The following is a 24,751-nucleotide window of genomic DNA, read 5'->3' as shown; positions in this document are numbered from 1 at the left end:
GATAATTGAGGTGTGCCGGTATTTCGGGTGGTGGGTTCATGGATGAGTGAAATGTTTTGAAACAGCTAAAAAACAGTTAAAAACAGCTTTAAAAAAATGGTTTAATTAACCCAAACGCTTTATTGTAGCTGCTACAGTAAGTAATTAACATATCATAACAAATACACCTTGTACTTAAAACAATAATTCTTCTTTTACCAATTTTTTAATGCATTTTACTTCTGAATATATTGGAGACATAAACATAAAGAATTGCCAAAACCTTCAGTTAGCTAAAAACAGTCAACGGTATGGGATAAGAAGCAATATGAAAAGTAGAAAAATTATGGATTGGAACCTTCACCATCTGAGATACACTTTTAACATTGGTTAATAAATTCGAAAGGGTCTTAAACTGTTACTTGTTCACCAGAAAATCAAATTTGTTGTAAAAAAAAAAACCTATACCGTATTAACATTCAACGTTAAAATGACATTTAAATCAACAAGATCATAGAGTTTCAGTATAACCATGCATTTCGACATCATATTGTACAATGTATTTATTTGCGTTGGATGCAAAAAATGGTGCTGTCATTTCCAACATTTCTGTAATACAATAGCTATACGTAAAAATTAAATCAAGAATAATAGATTTTTCTCTTTTTTTGAGTCTTAGGTTTACAGTCAGGATAACATTTTTACGTCAAACACGTCAACTTTTAATAAAATGTAAATATTTTTGTTTTTCTTCTTTAAACACAAAATTCTTATCACTTGTATATGAGTAATTTCCATTCGAATAATGCAAAAGCTCCCTACTTCCTCACTGCAAAATATAGAAAAAAAACTAAAGTATATGTAATGAAAACTAAAACCAAGAAGAAATAAATCTTGTATCAAATGATTGAACTTAAAGAAACCCACAAAAACTAAATATATTCCGCTTGCAATAGAGATGAAAAAAAAACAAAAAGTAAGGTTGGGATATCAGAGCCATTGTTTCATAAACCTCCACAGCTGTTGTCTTTATCACTGCTACGTACATTACAAACAGCTCAGGGAGAAAGTTGGGTTAAGTTATTTATAGTCATCTCACTGTTTCGCGTACTTCATTAATGTGAGGGCGCATGTCTGGTTTTCGTATAAACTCCCAAGCCGTACTTTTCGTACACCTGAAGATAGAAGGAAAGTAAAGCGAGGGAATACTGTTTAATTAAGAAAAGTCACAAATGTAGACAGCGCCTGGACACGAAAACCAAACGACCTTAACTGACCCACTCCCTCACAAACAGTCTAGCTCCTTGCAACGAGGTTGTGACCGTATATCACGTGTATCACGAGTCCGTTTGAAAATAATAGATACTAGCTATACACAAGGTATATAGTACAGCCAAACTAAAAGCTTCGTACTCTTCTTCCCGACTTCCCGAAGAGCGCCGCACTTAATCTGTATTTTTCAATGCATAAATGTAATACAAAATACTCACCGATTTAACACTGATCTTTGATGACACCACCCTTACAGACGCAATAAGACATGCCCGCGAACGTAAGGCATTTTTCGTCTGGTCCACAGGAATTGTTCATGACACTACATTCCGGTGGATCTTCATGGAAACAAAATGAAAATAAAACCATTACGGGATATGCATTAATTTAATCTTTACTTGGGTATATTTTTAGTCTAAAAACGAGGGAGTGTGTAACTGTTTCAAACTTATATTATGCATTAATCTAGAGATATAAACTTGTTGCAAGCATATACACTGGTAAAACTGAACATCGACTTAATTTAAAGCTATAAAAAGATATTTAAAAAAAAGTATTACTATATACCTGTGTCACATGGGGGTAACAGGAATTTCTCGCCTGGACAGTTACCATAGACACTGTTGTTGATAAAGAAACATCGACAATCCGTCGCACACGGATTTACCAGACAATCTGTTGGAAATTGATATTAACTGATTAAACAGGATCTCTGCAGTTGATATTAAACTTATAAAATAATCAGTTATTGTTAATTACCATCAGCCCCAAGTGGCGTGGCGTCACTTGGGGTAGGGGATGGCGTTACAAAAAGAGATCATCAGACATTGATCGCTCAAACGCGTGAAACTCTTGAGTAACAATTGTACAACGAGTTAATGTGGTTTGAATAATAATGCTGTTTGAGAGAAGGTATACAACGGTACATATATCACACATACTAAAAGAGATATGTAAATAAAAAGAAATATGGATGATAAACTGACCACAAGAAATTGCTTTAAGTAATGCAAATAATAAAGAAAAGGATACATTTTACACGAGGTACTCATATATATATATATATATTTATATATATATATATATATACTAAATATATATGCTATTTGAGAGAAGGTATACAACGGTACATATCACACATAAAATAAAAGAGATAAGTAAATAAAAAGAAAAAAGATGATAAATTTACCACAAACAATTGCTTTAAGTAATACAAATAATAAAGAAAAGGATACATTTTACACGAGGTACTCATATATATATATATATATATATACTAAATATATATGCTATTTGAGAGAAGGTATACAACGGTACATATCACACATATAATAAAAGAGATAAGTAAATAAAAATAAAACGATATGATGAATTTACCACAAAAATTGCTTTAAGTAATGCAAATAATAAAGAAAAGGATACATTTTACACGAGGTACTCATATATATATATATATATATATATATATATATATATATATATATATATATATATATATATATATATATATATATATACTAAATATATATGCTATTTGAGAGAAGGTATACAACGGTACATATCACACATAAAATAAAAGAAATGAGTAAATGAAAAGAAAAACAGATGATACATTTATCAGGAAGAAAAGAGGATTAGCTTTTGTGTTTAAATTTACCACAAACAAAAACTGCTATAAGTAATGCAACTAATAAAGAAAAGGATACATTTTACACGATATATATATATATAAACATATATATATATAACTTGATTGTCAAATCAAGAGGACGAGCTGCTAAGAAATATCCAAGCTGATTTGTAACAACTTCTGGATGTCAAGTAAGAACGTGGTAAAATCGTCAGCTACAGACTTCCTAATCTGCAAGATAAAACTAACTGAAGAAGACATCATTTATATTTGTATTTATTCATTGGGGGTGGGGGGGGGGTGCGTGATGCACTAAACTATATGTACAACACAAGTCTGTAGTTCGGCTGTATTAGGGTCAACATAAACTCATCTCTATGAAGATATTGCCCCAGAAGGACATCTTATTGACGAAGACGTGGTAAGAATCATCAGCTATACATGAATTGCTAGTCTGAAAGATATAAGATATAGTTTCCAAATTAAGATCATTAAATACTTTGACGATGGAATGAAAGTGGGCATACAGATCCGAGCCGTAACATTTCCACTAAACCTTAAAACAAGTTGTTCAGCATTTTTCTTTTTACTGTTTTTGAATACCTATATTTACATCACATAGATAATGTTAAAACAATATCTAATTGCATTTTTTTTCTAGCAAGTTAATGTTAATGAAATTTTGCTAGACCATATATATAGCGCGAAACAACTGAGGAAAATGCAAACGAGGGTCTTTTGGATAAACTAAAACAAGACTGTCAAACAAGACACAAACACTTAATAGATGAATGTATTATATGACAACTTATTCACCGCATTATCAGTCTGTTTACCAACATATTTAACTAAAGGAAATACTTCAAAATAAAATAAAACTGTTAGCAAACTGCTTATCCACTAGAGAGCCTGTGTAATAGAATGTATAAAAGTAAGTTGGCCTGACGTTTCGATCCCAGCAGGATCTTCTTCAGAGGCTAAAAAAGCCTCTGAAGAAGATCCTGCTAGGATCGAAACGTCAGGCCAACTTACTTTTATACATAAAGGAAATACTTGTGTAAAAATGAAAAGAACAATATTCACCTGTGGTCTTTTAATTTCTTTCATCGCAGATAAACATGCAAAAGCCAGTCAAACGCCATAGTGTTCTTACGGAAGTTGCTGGTTTTAGTGCTGCCGTAATGCAAATGTACTGGTAAATTGAAACCGCGGACGAAATAAGCATAGTACAAGGAACCTTTACACACCTCAACTGAATGTGGGCATGCTAATATGGGATAACGACAATAGGGTATTATATTATAAAAACGCAAATAGTTTTGGCAAACAATAATGTATTTTATGCATGGATTCCTCCCAAGGTCAGGTTTCAGGTTTCGCCACGTAAAGTATATATTCCACACAATATCAATAATCTATAGTGTGAACTGTATAGGCTTTTAATGAATTATACTGTTTTTTCCAATGATGCTTTTCTCCAACCTTCTTAACATTGTCGCAACCGACGCACATATATAGCGCAGACATACAGGAAGGAAGGACTAAAATGTTTTCATATTGACAATGAAGAAGGTATATACGTGATGAGACTGCGTGAGGATGAGAATATTTGCAACTTTGTTAATGAAGATAGTGGCCATGACATGGGACTCAGGATGAACTTTACAGTGAAAAAAAAGTAGGCCTATAGGAAGTATGGGACGGAGAATGAGAAAGTTTCCATATTTTTTTGAATCTTTGCAATGAACAAAGTATAAGAAGATGAAACTGAGGATGAAAAATTTTCATCTTTCTATAATGAAGAACATAATGACAATATTGAACTGAGGATGCGCCATTTGACATTTATAGGCGGAGCTTGTGCGTCCTCATATTTAAATATAAACGGCTGACAACATGTAGGTCGATTAGGTACGTATGTTACATTACTGGGTGCACATCAATCACAGATATGCCGTATGAATGATGGATTACCCGGGGCCATAGCCGACTCACAAACCAAACGTTCTCACCCGTATGATGATAATTATAATGAACAGAGTGTTCAAACTATTTTTGCTTGATGAACCCAATTTTCACCTTCCTTCAACTTCTTGGCGATGCTCCAGTGACGACTGTTATAGTCAGGGAAAGGTATCGCCAACCCCTTTGAATATATGATTAACGGTGCATATAGTTGCAAAACAGTACTTTACCAATGTTGAAGTAACGTTACGTTCAACAGTCCCCCCGGGCCTCACAATTATCGGAAATTTTGGTTCTTGCGATTGGAGGGGGGGGGGAGACATTTATTTATACTGGTTTCAATAAATGCAAAGAGACCCTAAAATATAATTTGGAAACTTAAAAAGGAGTCTCAACTTTAATTATCAGGGCATTCAAGAATTAACAAAAAGTTAAGTGAACCATTACCATCGTTCGTTTACATAAGGACGCTTAGTCATCTAATAAGTGCGTGGGTGTCCGAATTGTCACAACTAACATGCCATATTATGCCCTAAATCCTAAATGCACCACGCAACTAAACTTCAAGAATTCATACAGAGGTGTGGAGAAACGAATGATTCACTATGAATTCCTGTAACGGTATTAAAATGTATATTCACAAATTAACATGTCCTCATATAGGATTTGAATTACAGAATAATGGTCGGAAAGAAGGGGCTTGTTATCTTCGAAAAGGTGATTGCTTCAGACAGAATTGTTCCATAAAAGTACAGGGGCTGAGTGTATACACAAGCTCAATTGTATTATATGGTATATATGAGCTTGTGTCGTTTACTATATATGCTATCGTATAGTAATGTTGATTAATCAATTTAAAGAAGTTTATTTGGCTATCACAACACCATATCACAAAACTGGAAGAACAATCATGTGACTCTCTTTGTACAAGACTTATAATTGACTAGTTCTGATGGATAATATGATATATCACTATGCTAAGACCAATGGAACTTATGGCAGTTTATGTTGACTTGTGATAAAGTAGTTGGGGCAATGGCCGGTCACAAGCAAGTTAAAAAGATCACTTTCTAGACCTTAAATTACTTGATGAAAAAAATTCTCTACTTACCTCAAAATAAATCAGAAAAACATGGCACAATTACCATATGCAATAGCTTGAAACCGTTCTGCACGTAGAACAGAATATCTCAAAGCAGGAGGAGTCTCCTTATACCCATATTAAACATCAAAACTGCAGTAGAAATATTCCCGAAAAGAAGTTAAGGGCGGTAACGTGCATAGACTCCGGATGTGTGAACGAATTAATTCACTTTGGCTTTGGATTCGGCTTCGACGTTTCTGTATGCTGCCGTGTTGAACAAATCTAACCGTATATAAATAGTAATGACCAACTTTGCGATCCGCGTTACAGTCAATGCCGACTTTGCAATCCGCGGTACCCCTCACAACTATGCACGGTCGGTAACAAGAGAGACTCCATATTTTCCCTTTCGGGAAACCAAAAAGTCACATTTGTCATTGCTCTTATGGTCTTTCTGAATCCACTTAAATAGTGAACTTTTATCGGTAAACTTGCCGATTTTTCTTAAACCGTTCGGCTTAAGTCGTGATGGAAAACACAGACAGACGATTTACATTGGTTAACTTGTATACTGTGTATATTATAATATGTATAAATCAAGTATTATGCAAATATAAATGCACTGTCATAACCGTATACCAACAATAATACTGTTCTGAGAAGAAACTCGCCCAAAATTTAAAACGTAGGAGAGGGCTACCTGAGCTTGGGTAATATGCTATAAGACAGAGCGACCCATTGTGACGATTCTTATTTAAATCCATTTGTTACTGCTTATGTTACTAATTAATCTGGCAACACTTTTATGCAGATAGCATAAATACTTGTTCAAATACTCAAGTAGTACTGAGAAATTCCTATTGTACCATATTACATTTAGGGGCTTTATAAATCCAAAATGTCTGACCCCTTAGACCCTCCCATAGCCCCCCCCCCCCCCATCCCCACTTTCACACATCAAATTCCGCCCCTGGACAAAACGTACAAATCTCAAAAGTACCGCCTATGATTATACATGTACCGGCATTGCATTCCTACCAAAATCGACCGAGGTGTAAAGAACGGCTGACAACACATACATACCAGGATGCCGTACGTTTATGGCAAGCCATGTGGGACAATCACCGCATAATATATCCGCGTATTAATGTGAATATATACGCGTATTAACTTCGAATATATACGCGTATATATTATAAGACAACCATAAGGCTTAAATATATCCGCGTATTAATTCGAATGTAAATACGTATTAATTCGAATACATATGAGGATCTTTTCGAGTATATACACATATTAATTCGAATATATTACACGCATTAATTCGAATATGTACATGTATTAAATCACACTGTTGTTTAGATCAAGTACGTTTGGCTTGGGTGTATATCAATAGAGACTAAGTTTGCAATCTCCCATGTGGTAACTCTCGAAACACCTTTATGAATGCTATATTGTCTGATTTAATACGCGTATATATTCGTATTAAAACGAGGATATAGTATGCGGTGTTTGTCCCATATGTCTTGTCATATACGTGTGGTATTATATATAGCCTAAATACTTGTCCAAGGTTAAATGCCACACGTCGACGCCTCTGGACTTGACGTGTTAGTTTTATGAAGGACATAGACAGAACTTTATACGTGGTGCATATATGGAATCTGAGTGGTTCGATGTGGAAGTAAGAATTAGCACAATACATCTCATACTTTAGATACGGTACCGCATGATCATTCAAGTGATGTCGGTGTGATAAACTGGGCAACGAAGCGATGTGAATGCAACAGTAGAAAAATAGAACACTGCCAGTCTTCCACATATCGCGATCGCGACGGAAGTATAGGTCGACTATACTGTTGCAGTAATTACGAGACCTATTCATATCATCACTATATATCCTACTCCTCAAATTTGTTTTTTTTCCCCTTAGTCGACTTCTCAACAATGACAGCATTGTCAGAAATAAAGTACTCTTATACTGTGAGGAGGACATCTCTAAAACAACAACAATCTACAAGCCATTGCTACTAATAGTCATTGTACGGTAATATGTATACCGCGTACCTTTTCATAAACAGCCTAGGTGTCATAATATATCTTGTTATAATAATAAAACTTGGAAAGCACTGACGTTCAGGATGTTTGTTCGACCAATTATACAAGAATAGAGCTCAACGTACTATCGTATTAGTCGGATAGTTATTTTGAATTGTGAGCACCGTTGTATCGCAAGGAATCACGAAGCCAACTGGCGGTATAACAAAACCATTCTACCCTATTCACAACTATCTATAAAATTTCCTTCTGTTCTTTTTTCCTTCCTTTTTTCGCTGCAAAGGAATTTTTGCAAAGGAATTCACCTGCAACAGAGCATTACTGACGCTTGAGGCACTTTTCTACTATTGCATACACAACGTTTCGTTCTTTCGGTATAAACATCCCATAGCAATGGAAATACATTGAATAGTCCCCGGACTCTAAATATAAACGTTTAAAAATAAAACATAAAAAGAAGAAGTGGGCAGTTTAAATCATATTTCCACCATAAATGTGCACAAATCCTAAGCAAATTATACAAAGTTTAGTTCATGAGGTTTCTTTTTAATCTTCTCTTCGCAGTAGCTAATAATCTTAATCTTTTAGTAAAGTGTGACAACTTACTAGTCACATCCTCATTTATGAAAACTATCACTGCTATACTTAGGTCAGGTTATAAAATCCAACTTTTTCTTTCGTCTCCAGAAATTTCTTTTGCGACATTCCTTTTTTTAACAATCTTAAAGATACGGATCTCTTCTAAGTTTCTGGAAGTTTTTCTACATTTGCATTAAATTTTCGTATTATAGAGTCAAGGTTTGTCTTACTGATGGCGACAACGCATGAATTACTTCCAACCAGTAGTCATATCATAGGTCAAGATTTCTGTAACTATCATCGTTCCTTCGCTGTCTGGTTAGAAACGGTAGTCATTCCCAATCGGGTAATTCAGGCAAACACAGTTGACTAGTGAGGTTCCCAAACAAGCACAATGCCGGACACAGCTCGGGCGGCGGCGGTGTTGGTGCTTTAAACCAAAAAAACAGATCAATCATCGATCAGTATGTAGACAGGTTGGAATATGGGTAAATTAAAGACGTAACGAGATTATCAAGATTATCTTTACACTATGGGTTTAGATCCTGCATGCCTCACCCTTGAAGTTACGATCAATCTGTCGTATTTTGCTCTCAGCAATAACTAAGCGATCAATTTAAATGTATTTCAGTGGAGCATTTATCTTAGACGTTCTGATGAAGATCTATTACGTTTGATCTTTGTCAAATAGAAAGATATTTACATAAAGGGTCACACATTGGCAGAGAAACAACATTCACAGGAACGACAAATCTATGACCAGCGGCGGCGGCGGTCAAATCGGCTATCCCATCGGCGAGGAATAGTCGAAATAATAAGCGTTCCGTATAGACATTGCAGGACGCCACTATAACGAGCATTTACGGAAATCTTATTCGGAAAATCTTATTTACTTTTTTTTGTAGTAACTAAATAAAATCATTGCATAATACGGACCATTGGAAGATTATTGTTTATCTTCACACATTATACAAATAATGAATGGTTTCCATTCGTGCAATAGTGCAAATATTTCATGAGTTGAAAGATGTAATTTGTTCCATTCAATGAGGCGCAGCCTCATTGAATGGAACAAATTACACCTTTCAACGAATTTGCACTATTGCACGAATGGAAACCATTCATTATTTGTTTTATACAACATATTATATTAAGATGGGTAAAATGCACTCATGCAACAGATTGTTTTGAACAGACAGGTTTCTCTGCTCCCTTACCATTGAAAAAAGTGCTATCAAAAAAAGTATAACACATGGTTCTCTTTCACAGAGTGCAATAGAGCGGATTTTGCACGCAATCGACGAGCAATCGACCAATCAAATGGCCGGAATATAATTAGGTGTTGTATAATAACATATATTGCATATAAGTTCCCCGTGCAGATTTATATAACAATTGTTTAGCCAACTTTCCTGTAAAAGTGTGATAAACATTGGACGACTGTGCACTTTCTTCTTTTCATATTCTATTTTATGTAAATTTGTGAATACTGTGAACAGGTTGATAAACAAATCTATGGTCAACATGTTTATTTTGCACAATATTATCTGTATTATATTCAAGCTTATGGCCACTTGAACCCAACATAGCAATTTTTTATATGTTTACCTAGCTAGTTGTGTGAAAACTTATTAGAGACACCATGATTCATGACAATTATCACAAGTTACTTTAATTACTTTACAACCTTGAAGAGGCAACAGGGTTATTACAATTTTCCTTTGATCTCAAGATATTTACATGGGAACGGAATTGTTCTTTTATGGTATAGTTGTTCTAAATTTTGAATTCAAATTTCGCATCTAGTGTCAAGTTCTGTCTTAATAATGGGTATAACTCATGAATGATTTCCTACCAGTTGTCGCATCATCGTTCATGGTTTGTTGAAGCATATCTCCAACGCAGTCTGAATGAGAAGTAGTCAAGTTCCTTAACAAGCAAAATCGAACCAGGTCGGTCGTTTCTCGAACTGTGTCTGTAACATTGGCTGTAAGCCAAAAAAAAAAAAATCAATCTCCGGTCAGTATATGTTAGAAGGGATATGTAAGAAAGGAAACACAACAAACTGTTTTGATTAAGTTCATAGAATTGAATTCCGATATAAATCGATTATCGAAAGTAACATGAAATTTCAGAGAATTTGAAGCATATCTATCAAATGCCACATATCAACATATCAACTGCATATACCATGTCTGAACCATAGAATCTTCTTTGGTGTTTTATAAAACGTAGTATTTCACATGCCTCAGTACTTTGGGATACGAATGGTTAGTAGTTAAGATGAAACCAAGTAAAATGTTTTGGTTATCATTTTTGATAGTTTAGTGAAAGTTATTCCTACCGTTAGTTATATTGGTCGAACATTCAGTTGTTGATGAACCTGTTGTAATTGAAGACGAAGAATTTTTCATTTTTTTCAATGAAGCACTTTCAAGCAATTACATGTGAAGGAAGGTAAGGAAACCCTGAAAATCGAAACTCACAGTATGTTTGATGGTTTGCACCAATACTTAAAATAACAATTCAGAAAATATGAAACATATCTATCAAATGCCACATATCAACTGCATATACCATGTCTGAACCATAGAATCTTCTTTGGTGTTTTATAAAACTTAGTATTTCACATGCCTCAGTACTTTGGGATACGAATGGTTAGTAGTTAAAAGGAAACCAAGTAAAATGATTTGGTTATCATTTTGATAGTTTAGTGAAAGTTATTCCTACCGTTAGTTATATTGGATTGCGTGGTCGGACATTCAGTTGTTGATGAATCTGTTGTAATTGAAGACGAAGAAGTTTCAAATTTATACAATGAAGCATTTTCAAGCAATTACATGTGAAGGAAGGTAAGGAAACCCTGAAAATTGAAACTCACAGTATGTTTGATGGTTTGCACCAACATTTAAAATAACAATTCAGAGAATATGAAGCATCTCTATGAAATGCCATATATCAACATATTATTATAGTTCAGAGCAAACAAAAGATAATCAAATATATGAATGTATATCAATATATGTGTAAATCAATGTAAACTGAAATGAAGGCATATAAATCGATGTTTCGCACACTTTGCAAGAATGACATAAACAACGTATTTCTGTAAAAAAAAATATATATAGGAAACAAAAGAAAAGAACAAAGATAAGAACATACAAGAACAATAAACTGTTGTTGATAAGTAATTTCATTACATATTTAACTTAAGGAGAAGTGTATTCGAATAGAGCATATTCAGGCCCATGAGAAATGCACGTATATGAACATTAGATAAATATGCATTAAACAATACAATAATGCTTTAAAGGAAACATAAAACTCTCTGATATATCTCTGATAAATAAAAGGAAATGTTGCTAGTGATGTAAATAAAGTTCAAGATGAATAAGGATATTTAGCTTGTTGGTCATTCGGTGGTCTTGACCGTCAGTAATTCGAAGATGTGTGGTTAACTAGATCCATCTTTAAACTGAAAAATAAAAGTATACATGATGAATATGATCTCCATACGTTAATCTATATAGGTTGCTATGCGCAACAATAAAGAAAATACAGAAATGTTTTTTTGACGAAATGTGGTTACTAGATTTTCTCATGAGATAATTGCAAACATAATCAGTAACCTATATTATTAAGCAGGATTCTCTTCAAAGTCATAGTTTTTACTCTAATATACCATTTGTCTACCTTGTCTATGCTTAGCGGTAGTCAGTATAGGCCCCAAATAATAGCATGCTATAATCGCTACAAGTTTTCAAAAAGTGCTTTTCTGGAGGTCTTTACTCTCCAAATTGTTCTAAGACATTTTTAAGGAACACAAGATGACTGAATGTCCCAGTGAGGAAAATTTCCTCCACGGTCGTAATGAAAACAGTTTAAGAATGTTTTCCAAAGGTGACCATATTTGAATATCTAGCATATTTGGGGCCAATACAGCATACCTTTAAGACAATTTTTTTCTGTGATAACTGCAAACATCATCAGTAATCAGTGGCGTAGGAAGGTACTTTTGAGTGGGGGGGGGGGGCTGAAGACTGATGGCCGGCCTGGCCTGGCCTTTTGCATTTCCAGGTGGCCTCAGATGCAATTTGGTGCAATATAAGTCACTTCAACACCCACTCCATTTAGTAAATAATTTTGCATTTTCACCTGGCCTTAGATGCAATTTGGTGCTCCAAATGAGACTTTTTTCTCATTTGGAAATGGAAAAGGGGTTTTCTGACTTGCGAAGCAGGGGGCGGAATGATACTTCCGCCCCCCATATTTTTCACTGGGGGGGGGGCTGGCGCCCACCCAGCCCCCCGGTTCCTACGCCCTTGTCAGTAATTAGCCATCGGGAAGCAACATGATCGTTTTTATAGTCAGACTCATGATCTAATTGCCACTGTAATTACCACTGCCTGTTTAAACGTGTATAATAGTAACAAAGATAACCAGGAATCTATGATACAGCAAAATAGTTGTCATAGACAAAAACACACGGTCTTATAGCCGTCGCTTGCTTTTTTTGAGATTTTGATTAGAATTAACAAACCATATCATGCATGAAGGCATTATACAGCTATTCCAACACTGGCATTTCCTCAGTATTGTTAAAGCCTTTTCGTTCTAAGTATTACAGGTACTGCATTTATTAAACTATGATGTGGATAATATAGAACATATTCTATTCGTTTAGTAATTATAAGAGTCAATGCCATTATTGAATATACGAGCCGTCTTATAGGGTTGACTATTTTCATTCATCTTAATTTTCTGACAGTGTCATAGGCGTAGGAGCCCAATTTGATTGGGGGGGGGGAGGGGGGCTGTAATATAGGGCATGCATTGGTTATTACATCGCATGCCAATAACATACAATCATTTACCGTGTTATTAGCCTTCCATATTGGTTATAATTATTTGGGAAGTCGTTACAATAATAATGACAATAATAATATCAGTTTAACCATTGAAAAACACATTGCAAATTATTTTTCTTTCAGTAGGTGCCCGAATTATTCTCAGCATATTGCCCGAATTTTCACAAAATTTTTTGGTTGGGGGCTACCCCCCCCCGGCCCCAGCCCCCGCCACCTACGCCTATGGTACGCCTATGGACAGTGTTAATATACATAACGACCTTTGACGTCTGGTTACCGTTTTGACTGTATTAAGTGAAACAGTATAATCTGTAGTACTTCACTTGTTAGGAGTATTCTCCACCCCCCCCCCCCTGCCCCACCCCCTCTTTTTTGTGTGTATCAATCTCGTTTATTCCCTTTTTCCTAAAATTACAGTGATGTTCAATGCATTTATTACTTAGCAAAAGAAGCTTAAAATTGAGATAGAGAAGTTAACATGCACATGCAAAGGAAGGCAAAGTTAAGTAAACGACGAAACACAAATATGAGGCTGATAATATCTCATACGAGCAGCCTTATGCTTGGTCGTAATCGATTTTCCGCCCTAACGAGACGTTTTAGTTTGTTTACCAGCACAATACAATCGGGTTTAATGTAATATGTCTTCTCGTGCTTGACAGAAAACGACGTCTTTATCTAACACTAAACCCCGATAAGCCATAAATTGGTTTAATTCTTAAACCAATCGGAATCCTGCAAGATGTGGTTAGATACTTTATAAAGTCAGATAAATCAATTTTTCTTCCTGTATAATCTAATGTGACTATGAACGCAGCAACTTCAAGTCATGTTCCATATGCTGACATAAAGAGAAATATAGTAACATAAAGGCAGATATATAGTAACACAGGAATGTGTATGGTCTATGGAAACCATCAAACCATCCTTCCACTGGCACGATCACTATACGTCATCATTCTTTGTCGGATCACTGTCGCTGGACTCAAGCCTGGAAGCAGACAGATATGGCCATAGGCTATTCGAAGGCGAAAATAAACACAATAAGAAAGATGAACAAACTGAAGCCAATCGAAATCAAACGTTTTTAATATATGTTTGCTGTGAAGACTATACGCCTAATAATTTCGTAACTTAATGTGGATATCATTCTATATAACTACACCACACACCAGGGGGTAGAAGCCGGGGGGCACGTGCCCCCCATTTTTCAATAATAGCAAATGTGCCCGACTGGCAAATAAAATGTGCCCCTTTGATGCAGAACTGTCTTTTGGATATCTTAAGCCTTTGTTAATATTAATATTTTATTTTCATTATTTATTTTTAGTCTGTACGTGCTATTTTGAAAATGGCATCCCATATCTTTTTTTGTAGCACGGTTTACAATAAACAATCTCAATAAATAAAAAAAAAATCAATGTCGCAGCTCATTCTACTAGCATATTATGCTATACTACACCTGGTCTGTCAGCATACTAACACATCATATATGGCCGGTGTGTATCGGTTTATAGCATAACGAGTGGTGGTTGTAGAATGAGAAAGTGCCCCTCTGGTGTTGTGCCCCACCCCCAACTTTTTTGAAAGCTTCCTACTCCCCTGCCACACTCTATATAACTACAGCACCTCATACAATTAGAGGAATTCTTAATGTTAACGTCAGATATCATCATATAACGTCAATTGCTTAGATTTAATTATATAGTTAAACAGTTATACAGTTATATAGATATATAATTATATAGTTATATAGTTATTTAGTGATTTAGTTATATATAGTTATGTAGTTAAATACTTAAATGCAGGATTCACGTGTGAATTTAGTTCAATACCATAGCAGTTTGCTCTGCGTTATTCCAAAGATATTAGGCATGTGTGCCAAAGTCGGTGGTATACTTTATCGTTCAGTAGGAACATATGGAAGAAAAGTCACATTTGGAGTTGTAGTGGCCCATACGTTCATTTAAATATTAACAAATGGGAACATACTATAATGCCTTCCCTCAACTGCTTCGTGCAGTATGGGAACATTTACCAGACAGTATAGCAAGAAGCAAGCTATCCCCTATGCGGAAACAGGAAATGGCACCCATAGAAACTCCACCTTCACCCAAATCATAAACCGTGATATTTGTTATATTTAGCACCTCTAGACACCTAGATACGTCACTATAATGCTTTCTATGTTGAGAAAAAAGTTTCGTTCGAAATTTTGGTGGCCGGGCTTTCGGGTTTTGCCACCAGGTTCGAGTTCCGGCACCGGCCATGTTACGCCACTGTGCAATACCATTAGAACCTTGTAATGTGCCTGCTATGGGGTGGCCATTAAACGTGTGTACGTGTCTGAAGCGTAATTTCTCGAAACTGATTAAAACGCTCAAACATGATTATAGGTTTGAATAGTACAGCAAACTAACAGTCGTTAAATTATGTAGACTTACCCAAAAACATACATACCGAGTTGCTTTTGTTGGTTTTATTGTTTCTTCAGTAGGCCTACACTTAACATACAACTGCCAGTTCCTTTTACCTTACCAAAACGTTGAACCCTGATACAATTATCATACCTCATAGACATTAAACACACTAATATTGTCGTTGATACAATATAATGCAACTTAACACCTATTGCGCTAAAACTCAGTCAGACGTACAACTGGCAAAGTTCATTAACACTGCTAAAGGCATAATTAACTAGTCAGGCATTTTGCAGAATATTTATTGTAGTGAGCGTGTGCGCTACAATACTGGCTTTACTGGCCTAGTGAACAATACCTATAGATAGCCTATACTCTCTGTTGCATTTTGCAGTTATATTTACATTTTGCATTACATTTGTAGTTTCAGAGGCTAATTTATTCTGAGCCTGTCACGGCGCTCACCAGCACCCTCACTTTGTAGGTACCTATATAGTATAATTCATGACTATACTTCTGGTAAGTTGTACACCCAAGAAAGTAAAATAATAAACAACCAGAAAGTTCTTCCTGATATTGCAAGCACTCCACGCGCACTACAATACTGCTTATTTGAAATGCAGTTCTAACGCAATTCGCACTTGTAATACAGATTAGACGATAGAGGATTGAGAAAACAATTTGTGCATAAATATGTTGGCGTAGGATGGTGCCATTTTATTCCTCACAGCAGTACCTTTGATTTGGAGAAAATATTTACCATTAGAATTTAAGAGGAACAATTACTACTTAGTATCAAACGCTAAATTTATAAGACCAAGATTATCAGCTAAAGTGGGCTTAATGGCAAACTCACGGAGACAAGCGAGAACTCCCTCCTCAAGTGAGGGATATTGGTATATAAAGAGGATATACGTCCATGGTTACAAGTAAAGAATTAATCGGTAACGCCTGAATATTATTTAAGACTCTCAAAAAATGTGTGGTTCCCTATTTATAACAATGACTATTGTCTATAGATAAGTCTGGAGTCGATGTATCCTTAAAGATGTGCTGCAAGGGTACCCATTCCTCAAATAATTGGTCGGCAAGGTGGGAATAACTTGAGCGTCCTGCTTAGTTCACAAATGTCTTGACGGCGGATTTATCCTAACACACTGTAGCATACGCAAACTGGAGCCTATACCGCAATGGTCTTAAGCCGCACATTAGAATAGATACATTGAAGATATATTAGTTGGAGTCTGGCCACATGATGAAGTCTTACTTTGAACATTTGCACTCATTTCATGAGAGCATTACACGTTATATAGAAGTTTTTAAACATCAACTATCATTCTTAGACGTTCTGGTCAAGTTGGATAATAATTCCTTAACCACTTCGGTCTATTATAAACCTACTGATATTCATTTGTTTTTACACTTTAATAGTTTTCACCCATGTCTCAAGAATTATATCGTTTACAGTCAATACCTTATACACTCAAGTGCTTCGACAGACGTGATTATGAACACGAGGTATCCATCTTAACTGGTTATTTCTTGGAGGTCGGACACCCACTTCACTTACTTAGACGGTATTTCTAGGGCCGACACATTGAACCGTAAGGACTTATTACAATACAACTCCAAAAATCCTAATTCACGCATTCCGTTTGTGAATAATTATAACCCATCTTTATGAGCCCTATCAAACAGGAATTTGATGTATTCCAAGACGATCAGTCTGTAAAGGAATCGTTTAAGGTAACCCGCCTCCCCTCCCCGTGCTAGCGTATCGTCAACCCCCCTCCCCACCCAAACCTTAGATTTCTACTCACTTACTCCAGACCCCCCTTGCCAAGTTTCCACCTCTGCAAGTAGTTTCCGTTGCGGTAAACCTCGATGCCAAATACACCCCCGCACTACCCCATGCACCAAGGTCAAAATTCCAATGTTGACTATGGTCTAAGGCCCCATTCCTCTATTGTGATTCTAATAATGTTATTTATAATATTCTTCTGTGTACTTTGCAATTATGTATAGGTGAAACAGGTCCTCGGTTCCGCTTACGTTTTAGTAATCACAAAAAAATCTATTCGTAAGCAGGATTCCCCGTTTCCGAACATTTCAATCTTCATAGTCATTCTCTCAAAAACCTTAAAAATGTATTTTAATTGCATAGAACTTCAAATCCTCTACTGAACGTAAACAAATTGAATGGATATTTCGTATTAAGTCTAACATCACCGGCCTCAACAAAGACTTGGGACCCCTTAACCACTATCAGTTCTACAAACATATGTAATCTGTTTTCTGCTCAATAATCCGCTCCCTGTATCATGGTTTATTTGGTACTATTTCCACCAATGCCACTTACACTTATCTAGCGTCATAATTTCATTGTGTTACATTTTGTACATTATATTCGACTGCCAAGTATTGCTGACGAAGGGCCCATGGGGATCGAAAATTGCAATATTTTTTCTAAACAATACTCCTTATTTGTGAATTATGAGTCATATTTAAATTCTCTGTTTTTTCTAATAATATTAACAAAAAATGATATATATATATATATATATATATATATATATATATATATATATATATATATATATATATATATATATATATATATATATATATATATATATATATATATATATATATATATATATATATAGAAAAGTCTTCAGTTAATTTGATTGTGTGATGAAACGAACTTATGTCATCCATGAAGAGTAATAGATTTGTCTCATCATGGATCCATACATATCATGAAGAAATCTCAACGAAACGTAACCACGTGTGTGGTTTCAAGTTTTGTCGAGATATTCTTTCTCGAGGTTCCCATAAAGATGTTGGCAAAAGAATGAAGTACCCATTGCGATGCTGTGAATCTGGAGGTAGTGTTGCTGCCAAATACCAGATTATTGCTGGTCAATATAAATTGCATCAAATCAGCCAATTCTTCTTCGTGGGGTTTTTGCCACGTTTTTAGTTTGAATGTTTTTGTGCAGAATGAAAATGCCCTCTTCGTTGGGAATATTTTGATCTTCGCACCAAAGAACTGTTACAACACATTCTCAACAGACAGTATTTTCGAGGTTCTATGGAATATGCCATCAAAAAGGCCAAAAGCAAACCCCTTACCGAAACATTGACGTACAAAACTCGTCAAACCAGTTCCAAAAAGGGTACCATTTGTTATTGAATTCCACCTTGGTCTGCCACGGATGGCAAAAACCATTCTAAAGAATTTTCACATACTTCAAAGTACCGAACGTCTGTAATCAGCTTAGTTTTCTCAGAACCATCTTTCATTTTCATTTACAAGTCCCAGAAAGTTACGAGACTCAGTTCTGGTATTTTTTGCAGGATTACACCCCATGGCAGAGGTAAACAAAACAGAAAATGCAGGATCAACGCCCTGTACACAAAACTGCAAAACTTGTCGATTCTACTGGGGCCTTTCAGAGCAACCAAACTACACGCACGTTCCAAATTCGGCATAAAATAAACTGCCTATCTAACAATGTCATTTACCTCATCTGCTGCCATATTTGGCGATCAAAGCAAAAACGATCAAGCAACCTGTTGCAAATCACTTCAATCTCTCAAATCATTAAATTAAGCATTTACGTGTTATTGCCATTGACCAAAAACGATTCTTGGACAGACAATCTAGAAAAGGAAAAGAAAACGTCTGCGAACCAAACCTAAAAACCACGGTATCATTCGGTTTATACAACAGAAACGACCTGCCGTCCCCATATAACTCAAAACAATTCCTTTGAAGTTACGACGGAATCGGATTAAAATAATCCGACACTGATTAAAAATAATCCGATTTCCCAAAAGCTTCTGCCAATCCAGCAGAAATCAGTAAGTCGCATTATATATACATAGTATGTTTTTTTTTATATAATATTATATATATATATATATATATATATATATATATATATATATATATATATATATATATATATGCAGTAATACCGTAATACCGGATACCGTAATTTAAAACAGAGAGGCCTCAAACAGTCAAATCAGAACTCGTACAAAACATGTTTATACTGTCAAACCAGTCGATTCTCATGGCTTTATCAGTTCAAATTGGTAAAACTATGTACCCGTTAGTCAGTTAAAATTGAAGTGTGCTATAATTTCATAAAAATCGACGGACACCTATGAACAACTATATCATAATCACTGTATTAATTAAGGAATTATAAATAATTTACATATTCATCAAAACCCATCAAATATAAATAGGTTTGTGCCTAACGCGATTTTGTGAAATATTTTGCGGCCTAATTTTTGGCAAGAGGAACATCACATTATTCAAATGATGTCTGTGGGCTTGTAATTAGGGGTTAACTTATTAAGGCCTAAAATAAAAAAAACATATGAGCGTAACACTCCCAAGTCATAGTTTGCACACATTTATGGGTTTCCCAGATTTATCAAAATTTATATGGTGCAAACGAAAAGAGCTTTTCAAAAGATTTCGAATGAGATCATAACACACAATAATTTTACTGAATATGGGGCTCATTGGCTAGGTGCCTTAGAACTTTAACATGTGTTACCTTTATGACCAGTTGCTGCTTAGAATACAGTTCTATATTAACATTGTACTTTAAATCATCACCGTATGTTATAATATTATCAGCGAAATATGTTACAACACTCTTTAACTTCTTAGAACATCTTCATTCAATGGCCGTTCTGCATAATTGCCATCATCGTCATCGCCGCCGTCATCGCAACCGCCATCATCATCGTCAGCGATAAAACTACATATGCCTATAGTGCTTGAATTCTTCTGTTTTCTTCGTTATTTACAAAATGAACAGTAACCATGGCATACAGATACAATACAGGACTATATCAAACCATATACTCATTTGCTATACAGTTTTATAAATGACATAAAAATGCACCTGCATATATATATATATATATATATATATATATATATATATATATATATATATATATATATATATAGATATAGATATCGTGTTCATTTTCTTTTTCTATACGTCCCACGCACCTTCCTCGTCCGTGCCCGTGAATGCGGTTCTGTGCATGTCAGTCATATTTTAAATGTACTATAGCTATATTCAAATAATAGATAGCCAATCATTTCGCAAACTTCAACAATTACCTACTACTGTCATCTTACGTTTCCTCACTTTTATAACCTTCTTCGCCGTGACAGAATATTGAGAGAGTTGCAGCACTCTGAAAGTTCTTTTGCAAATTAAAGCCTGACCATGCCCTTTAGTCATAACGATAAGTATGCATGTTGCGATCCTTCGGATCTTCGTGGAAAAGCACAAGAAGAATGACCGGCCATAATCCAGGGCGTTCAGATAAATTATTTTCGCTTCTTTCAAAAGTTAAAAATATATCAGTCTTTGAACCCCCCCTCCCCCCCCCTGTTTAAAATTGGCCTTAGATCGCGTCGCTCACTGGTCCCGTAGTAGAATTAGTAACATTAGAAACTGGAGTATCGGCATACACTAAACGTCTGTCTGCAGGTTTAGTACTCTGTTTAAGAAATAGTCCTATCAAGGCCAAACGAAACCTGACTCCCATCGCAGCGTAAAGGAAAGGATTCAATGCTGAATTGACATAGAGGAATATGTAAAAAACATGCTGCAAAAGATCCATTGGATTATACAATGGCACTCCAGTGACAGCTTTTACCAGGAAATAGGCATGGGACGGAATCCAACAACAAAGATATATATACACAAACAGCACCATGTGCTTGGCCATTTTCCTGGAGCTTGGTAATTTCTCTTTCTTTGTCACCACAGACCCATGATCTCTCTGAGCCCACGTTGGCCGGTGAGATGCAGCAGTTGCGATGCATGAACCAGTGGTGAGCACCTTGTTGGCTTGCGTTGGGTCGCCCAAAAACGAAGCACCACCACATCCGACACTCCGTTGTTGTGTTTGACCACTTTCAGAGACGTCTCCCAAATCCATGGAATGTGCAATTGCATTTTTAGTTCCAATTGACACTGACTTTTTGTCCACGTGCTCCATTTTTGGTCTACTCTGCAGATTATGGCCTATCTGATCCTTTCCTGGCATAACCCCAGTAGTACCATCCACACTGCCTGAAATCGATCGTCCTCGCCGGATTTCATCTTTACGATCAGCAGCTTTCAAACTTCTTTTCATCTCTTTGAAGTGTGAATGCAGCTTCCACACCAATCTCAGATTCAACGTGATGAGAGTGGAGACGGGGATGAAGACGTTGCCAATGAGCATAGATACCAAGTAAGGTAGGTTTTTGAAACAGGACGAGTCCTCTTTCCGTAGAAGGGCACGTAAGACCAGAAGGACAAAGCAATAAACAAACGAAAACAGCACCACGCAGGATATTATACGCATATTTGATCCACGGTTACATTTGTGAGAATACTTCGTTGGACTGGAGATCAGCCTTAGTCGGTCAACAGTCATTGCAACCACCAGAAAGACGGACGTGATAGCAATGATATAAGCAACGTAGAGCACACCGACCGATACATAGAAATTGGCGTATTCGACCCCGGGCCATAGGACCGTTAGTGAGTGGTATGGTAGATTAAAAATGCCTACCGCAAGATCAGTTATCGAAAGTGCAAAGATGTATACATTAAATGGTAACGCTCTCACTTTGGCGTCTTTCACGTAGGCAACAATAACACATGAATTCCCCAAAATAACAGCAGCAGCGAGTGACAAATACGAGATGACCAATACGGTAGACTGAAACCTTGAGAGTTGCAAGTCCTGAACAGTAGATGCCATATCCGCGCTACAATTTGACAAATCATCTTGAGGATACCATTCGGACAAATTAAATACTTCCATCTTCATAACGATTATCAAACTGGTATAGGAAAAAGTCTAAAATTTATCTGCCACTAATTAACTTTGATAAAAGAAACAAAAAGGGTGATGATCGCTCCGCATAAAACGAAATTAGAAATAAAGTTTTGTTTGTACCAATTAGACAATGATTTCAAACCTATATTTAAGAATTGTGTACTAACTCTCTGGCCATGTGCATCTTACGACGTGTCCGCAAACTTATGAAACTCTGACATGGTGATACCAGAATGACACTACATCAATTACTGTATGACTCTAGGAGACTCGTCGATATAGAGATTGATGGCATCAGTGCCGACCGATAAATCGTTCAAAGTCCATGCAAATGGCTGTCAACTGAATCGAAAGGTTTTCTTTTGTTTAATTTTCTACTGCAAGAGTGTGTGTTTCTTGATGAACAAAGGGAAATTGAAGAAATTTCTGTATTTTGCTTCTGAAACAATCTTAACAGACAAATAACATAGAGCAATTAACGTTTACAAGAATGAATGATAAGTTTTTGCCTTCTTTTTCCTTCTTATTCAAGTCAATTAAGCTGCATTTATAGAAGAGTGGAAAGGCTTCTGCCCTTTGGAGACATAAAAAACAACTTGACATATCGTATAACTGTTCCATTATATATATATATATATATATATATATATATATATATATATATATATATATATATATATTTAAAGGACACATTCTTAATTGACGGATTAACTATAAAAATTGGGGCCATTTTGCAAAGAACTTTGACAAATGTGTACAGAGTATACAAAGCAGCGCTCTAGTTTAAATTTGGGGATTAAAGAGAGAATCTCAAAGGTATATTATAGTGACTGCATTTAATTGTTGTTATGCAAATAGCTGAAATAGGCTATGATCTGCATACTAGGGCTTGGGTTTTTAAAAGTTATAGAAAATTTAAGAACTGACTGCAGTTAGTGACGTCATCATGGCAACTGTGCTGCAAAAAGCCGTTTTCTTTTATAATATACAAATGACTTATTCACTGACTCATTCTGGAGGAAAATAATATTTCTAAAGACAAGCTGGATCATGATGAAATACTAAATGAAGAGAATGTTGATAAATAGGAAAACATTCCAAATGTATCACATGTCAAGGACAAGTCAATAACAATATTAGAAACTAAAGCTTTTGAAGAACATCTATATTAATGTAACAACTACCACGACTGTGATCCTCTTTTAAGAGAATGAAAAGGATAAGCTTGTCATAAAATTTGTCATAAAATTCTTGTCATAAAATTCTTGTCATAAAATTTGTCATTCTTGTCAACTTGTCAACTTGTCAATTTGTCATTCTTGTCATAAAATTTGTCATAAAAACTTGTCATAAAATTCAAGAATCATATCTAGATTTATAAATAATATATATTTCAACTGACAGTGTTAAAACTGTCCATATTTTGTGTCATTTTATCAGCCACCGGAATATCCCTTGAAAGTGCAGGAATCGCATCTGGTAGTAATTCATCAATCATTTTACCGAGCTTTTCCAAATAATTTGACACGGTAGTAATTAATCAGTCCATAAAAGTAGGAATCGATGTAAATATTAGGAAGAATATTTTATTCTTTACGTTATGTAGAATTAAATTTTATTGTTCGACAAGGATTAACTGCCTTCTCACGGCAGAGCTCTATGTAACTACAAAGACCAGTATAAATACACCATATATATATATATATATATATATATATATATATATATATATATATATATATATATATATATATATATATATATAACATTGGGCAGGAGAAGAAGGTAGAGCTAGTTCTGTATAACAATGACAACTTTCATGAATCCTGCCTTTCAATAGTAGTATATCAAATTAAAAACACTGCACAGACTTCGTTACGTTTAATTCCACTGCCAAATTACTACATTACACAAAGGAAGAAACGAAATTTGGCGTGTACGATCATGTGAGGTGGCAGTTAATGAATACACAGAGGAGTTAGCTCATTAATCCTCTTTTAACTTTATAGTTGATGAG

At 35.4% G+C, this 24,751-nt stretch overlaps 2 protein-coding genes and 1 long non-coding RNA gene across 10 annotated transcripts in view; all 3 read right to left on the bottom strand.

Moving 5' to 3' along the window:
* Positions 1-87: 87 nt before the first annotated feature.
* On the bottom strand, positions 88-2,248 carry LOC139961981 (uncharacterized). The gene is made up of 3 exons (XR_011791111.1): positions 1,819-2,248; positions 1,470-1,589; positions 88-1,154 (listed from the first exon to the last, which is right to left on the bottom strand). It is a non-coding gene; the product is annotated as an uncharacterized lncRNA (long non-coding RNA).
* Positions 2,249-6,489: 4,241 nt separating this feature from the next.
* Positions 6,490-24,751, bottom strand: part of LOC139961970 (FYVE, RhoGEF and PH domain-containing protein 2-like) — a 119,259-nt gene continuing 100,997 nt past the window's right edge. For all 8 annotated transcript variants that reach the window (XM_071961722.1, XM_071961725.1, XM_071961727.1 and 5 more), the window contains 4 exons: positions 11,298-12,042; positions 10,912-10,950; positions 10,423-10,554; positions 6,490-8,997 (listed from right to left, as the gene is read on the bottom strand). The gene's annotated coding sequence lies outside the window, so the exon portion shown is untranslated. The remainder of the gene's footprint in view (positions 8,998-10,422; positions 10,555-10,911; positions 10,951-11,297; positions 12,043-24,751) is intronic.
* Positions 21,304-22,656, bottom strand: LOC139961336 (tyramine receptor Ser-2-like). Its single transcript, XM_071960473.1, has one exon. The coding sequence runs from the start codon at positions 22,654-22,656 to the stop codon at positions 21,304-21,306; it is 1,353 nt and encodes a 450-aa protein (XP_071816574.1).

Source organism: Apostichopus japonicus, chromosome 20, assembly GCF_037975245.1.
Source record: "Apostichopus japonicus isolate 1M-3 chromosome 20, ASM3797524v1, whole genome shotgun sequence".
NCBI lineage: Eukaryota > Metazoa > Echinodermata > Holothuroidea > Aspidochirotida > Stichopodidae > Apostichopus > Apostichopus japonicus.
This window is presented reverse-complemented; position numbering and strand designations above follow the sequence as displayed.

Excerpts from the sequence above, each read along its gene's own strand:
- LOC139961336 (XM_071960473.1), bottom strand. The coding sequence starts at position 22,656 with ATGGCATCTACTGTTCAGGACTTGCAACTCTCAAGGTTTCAGTCTACC.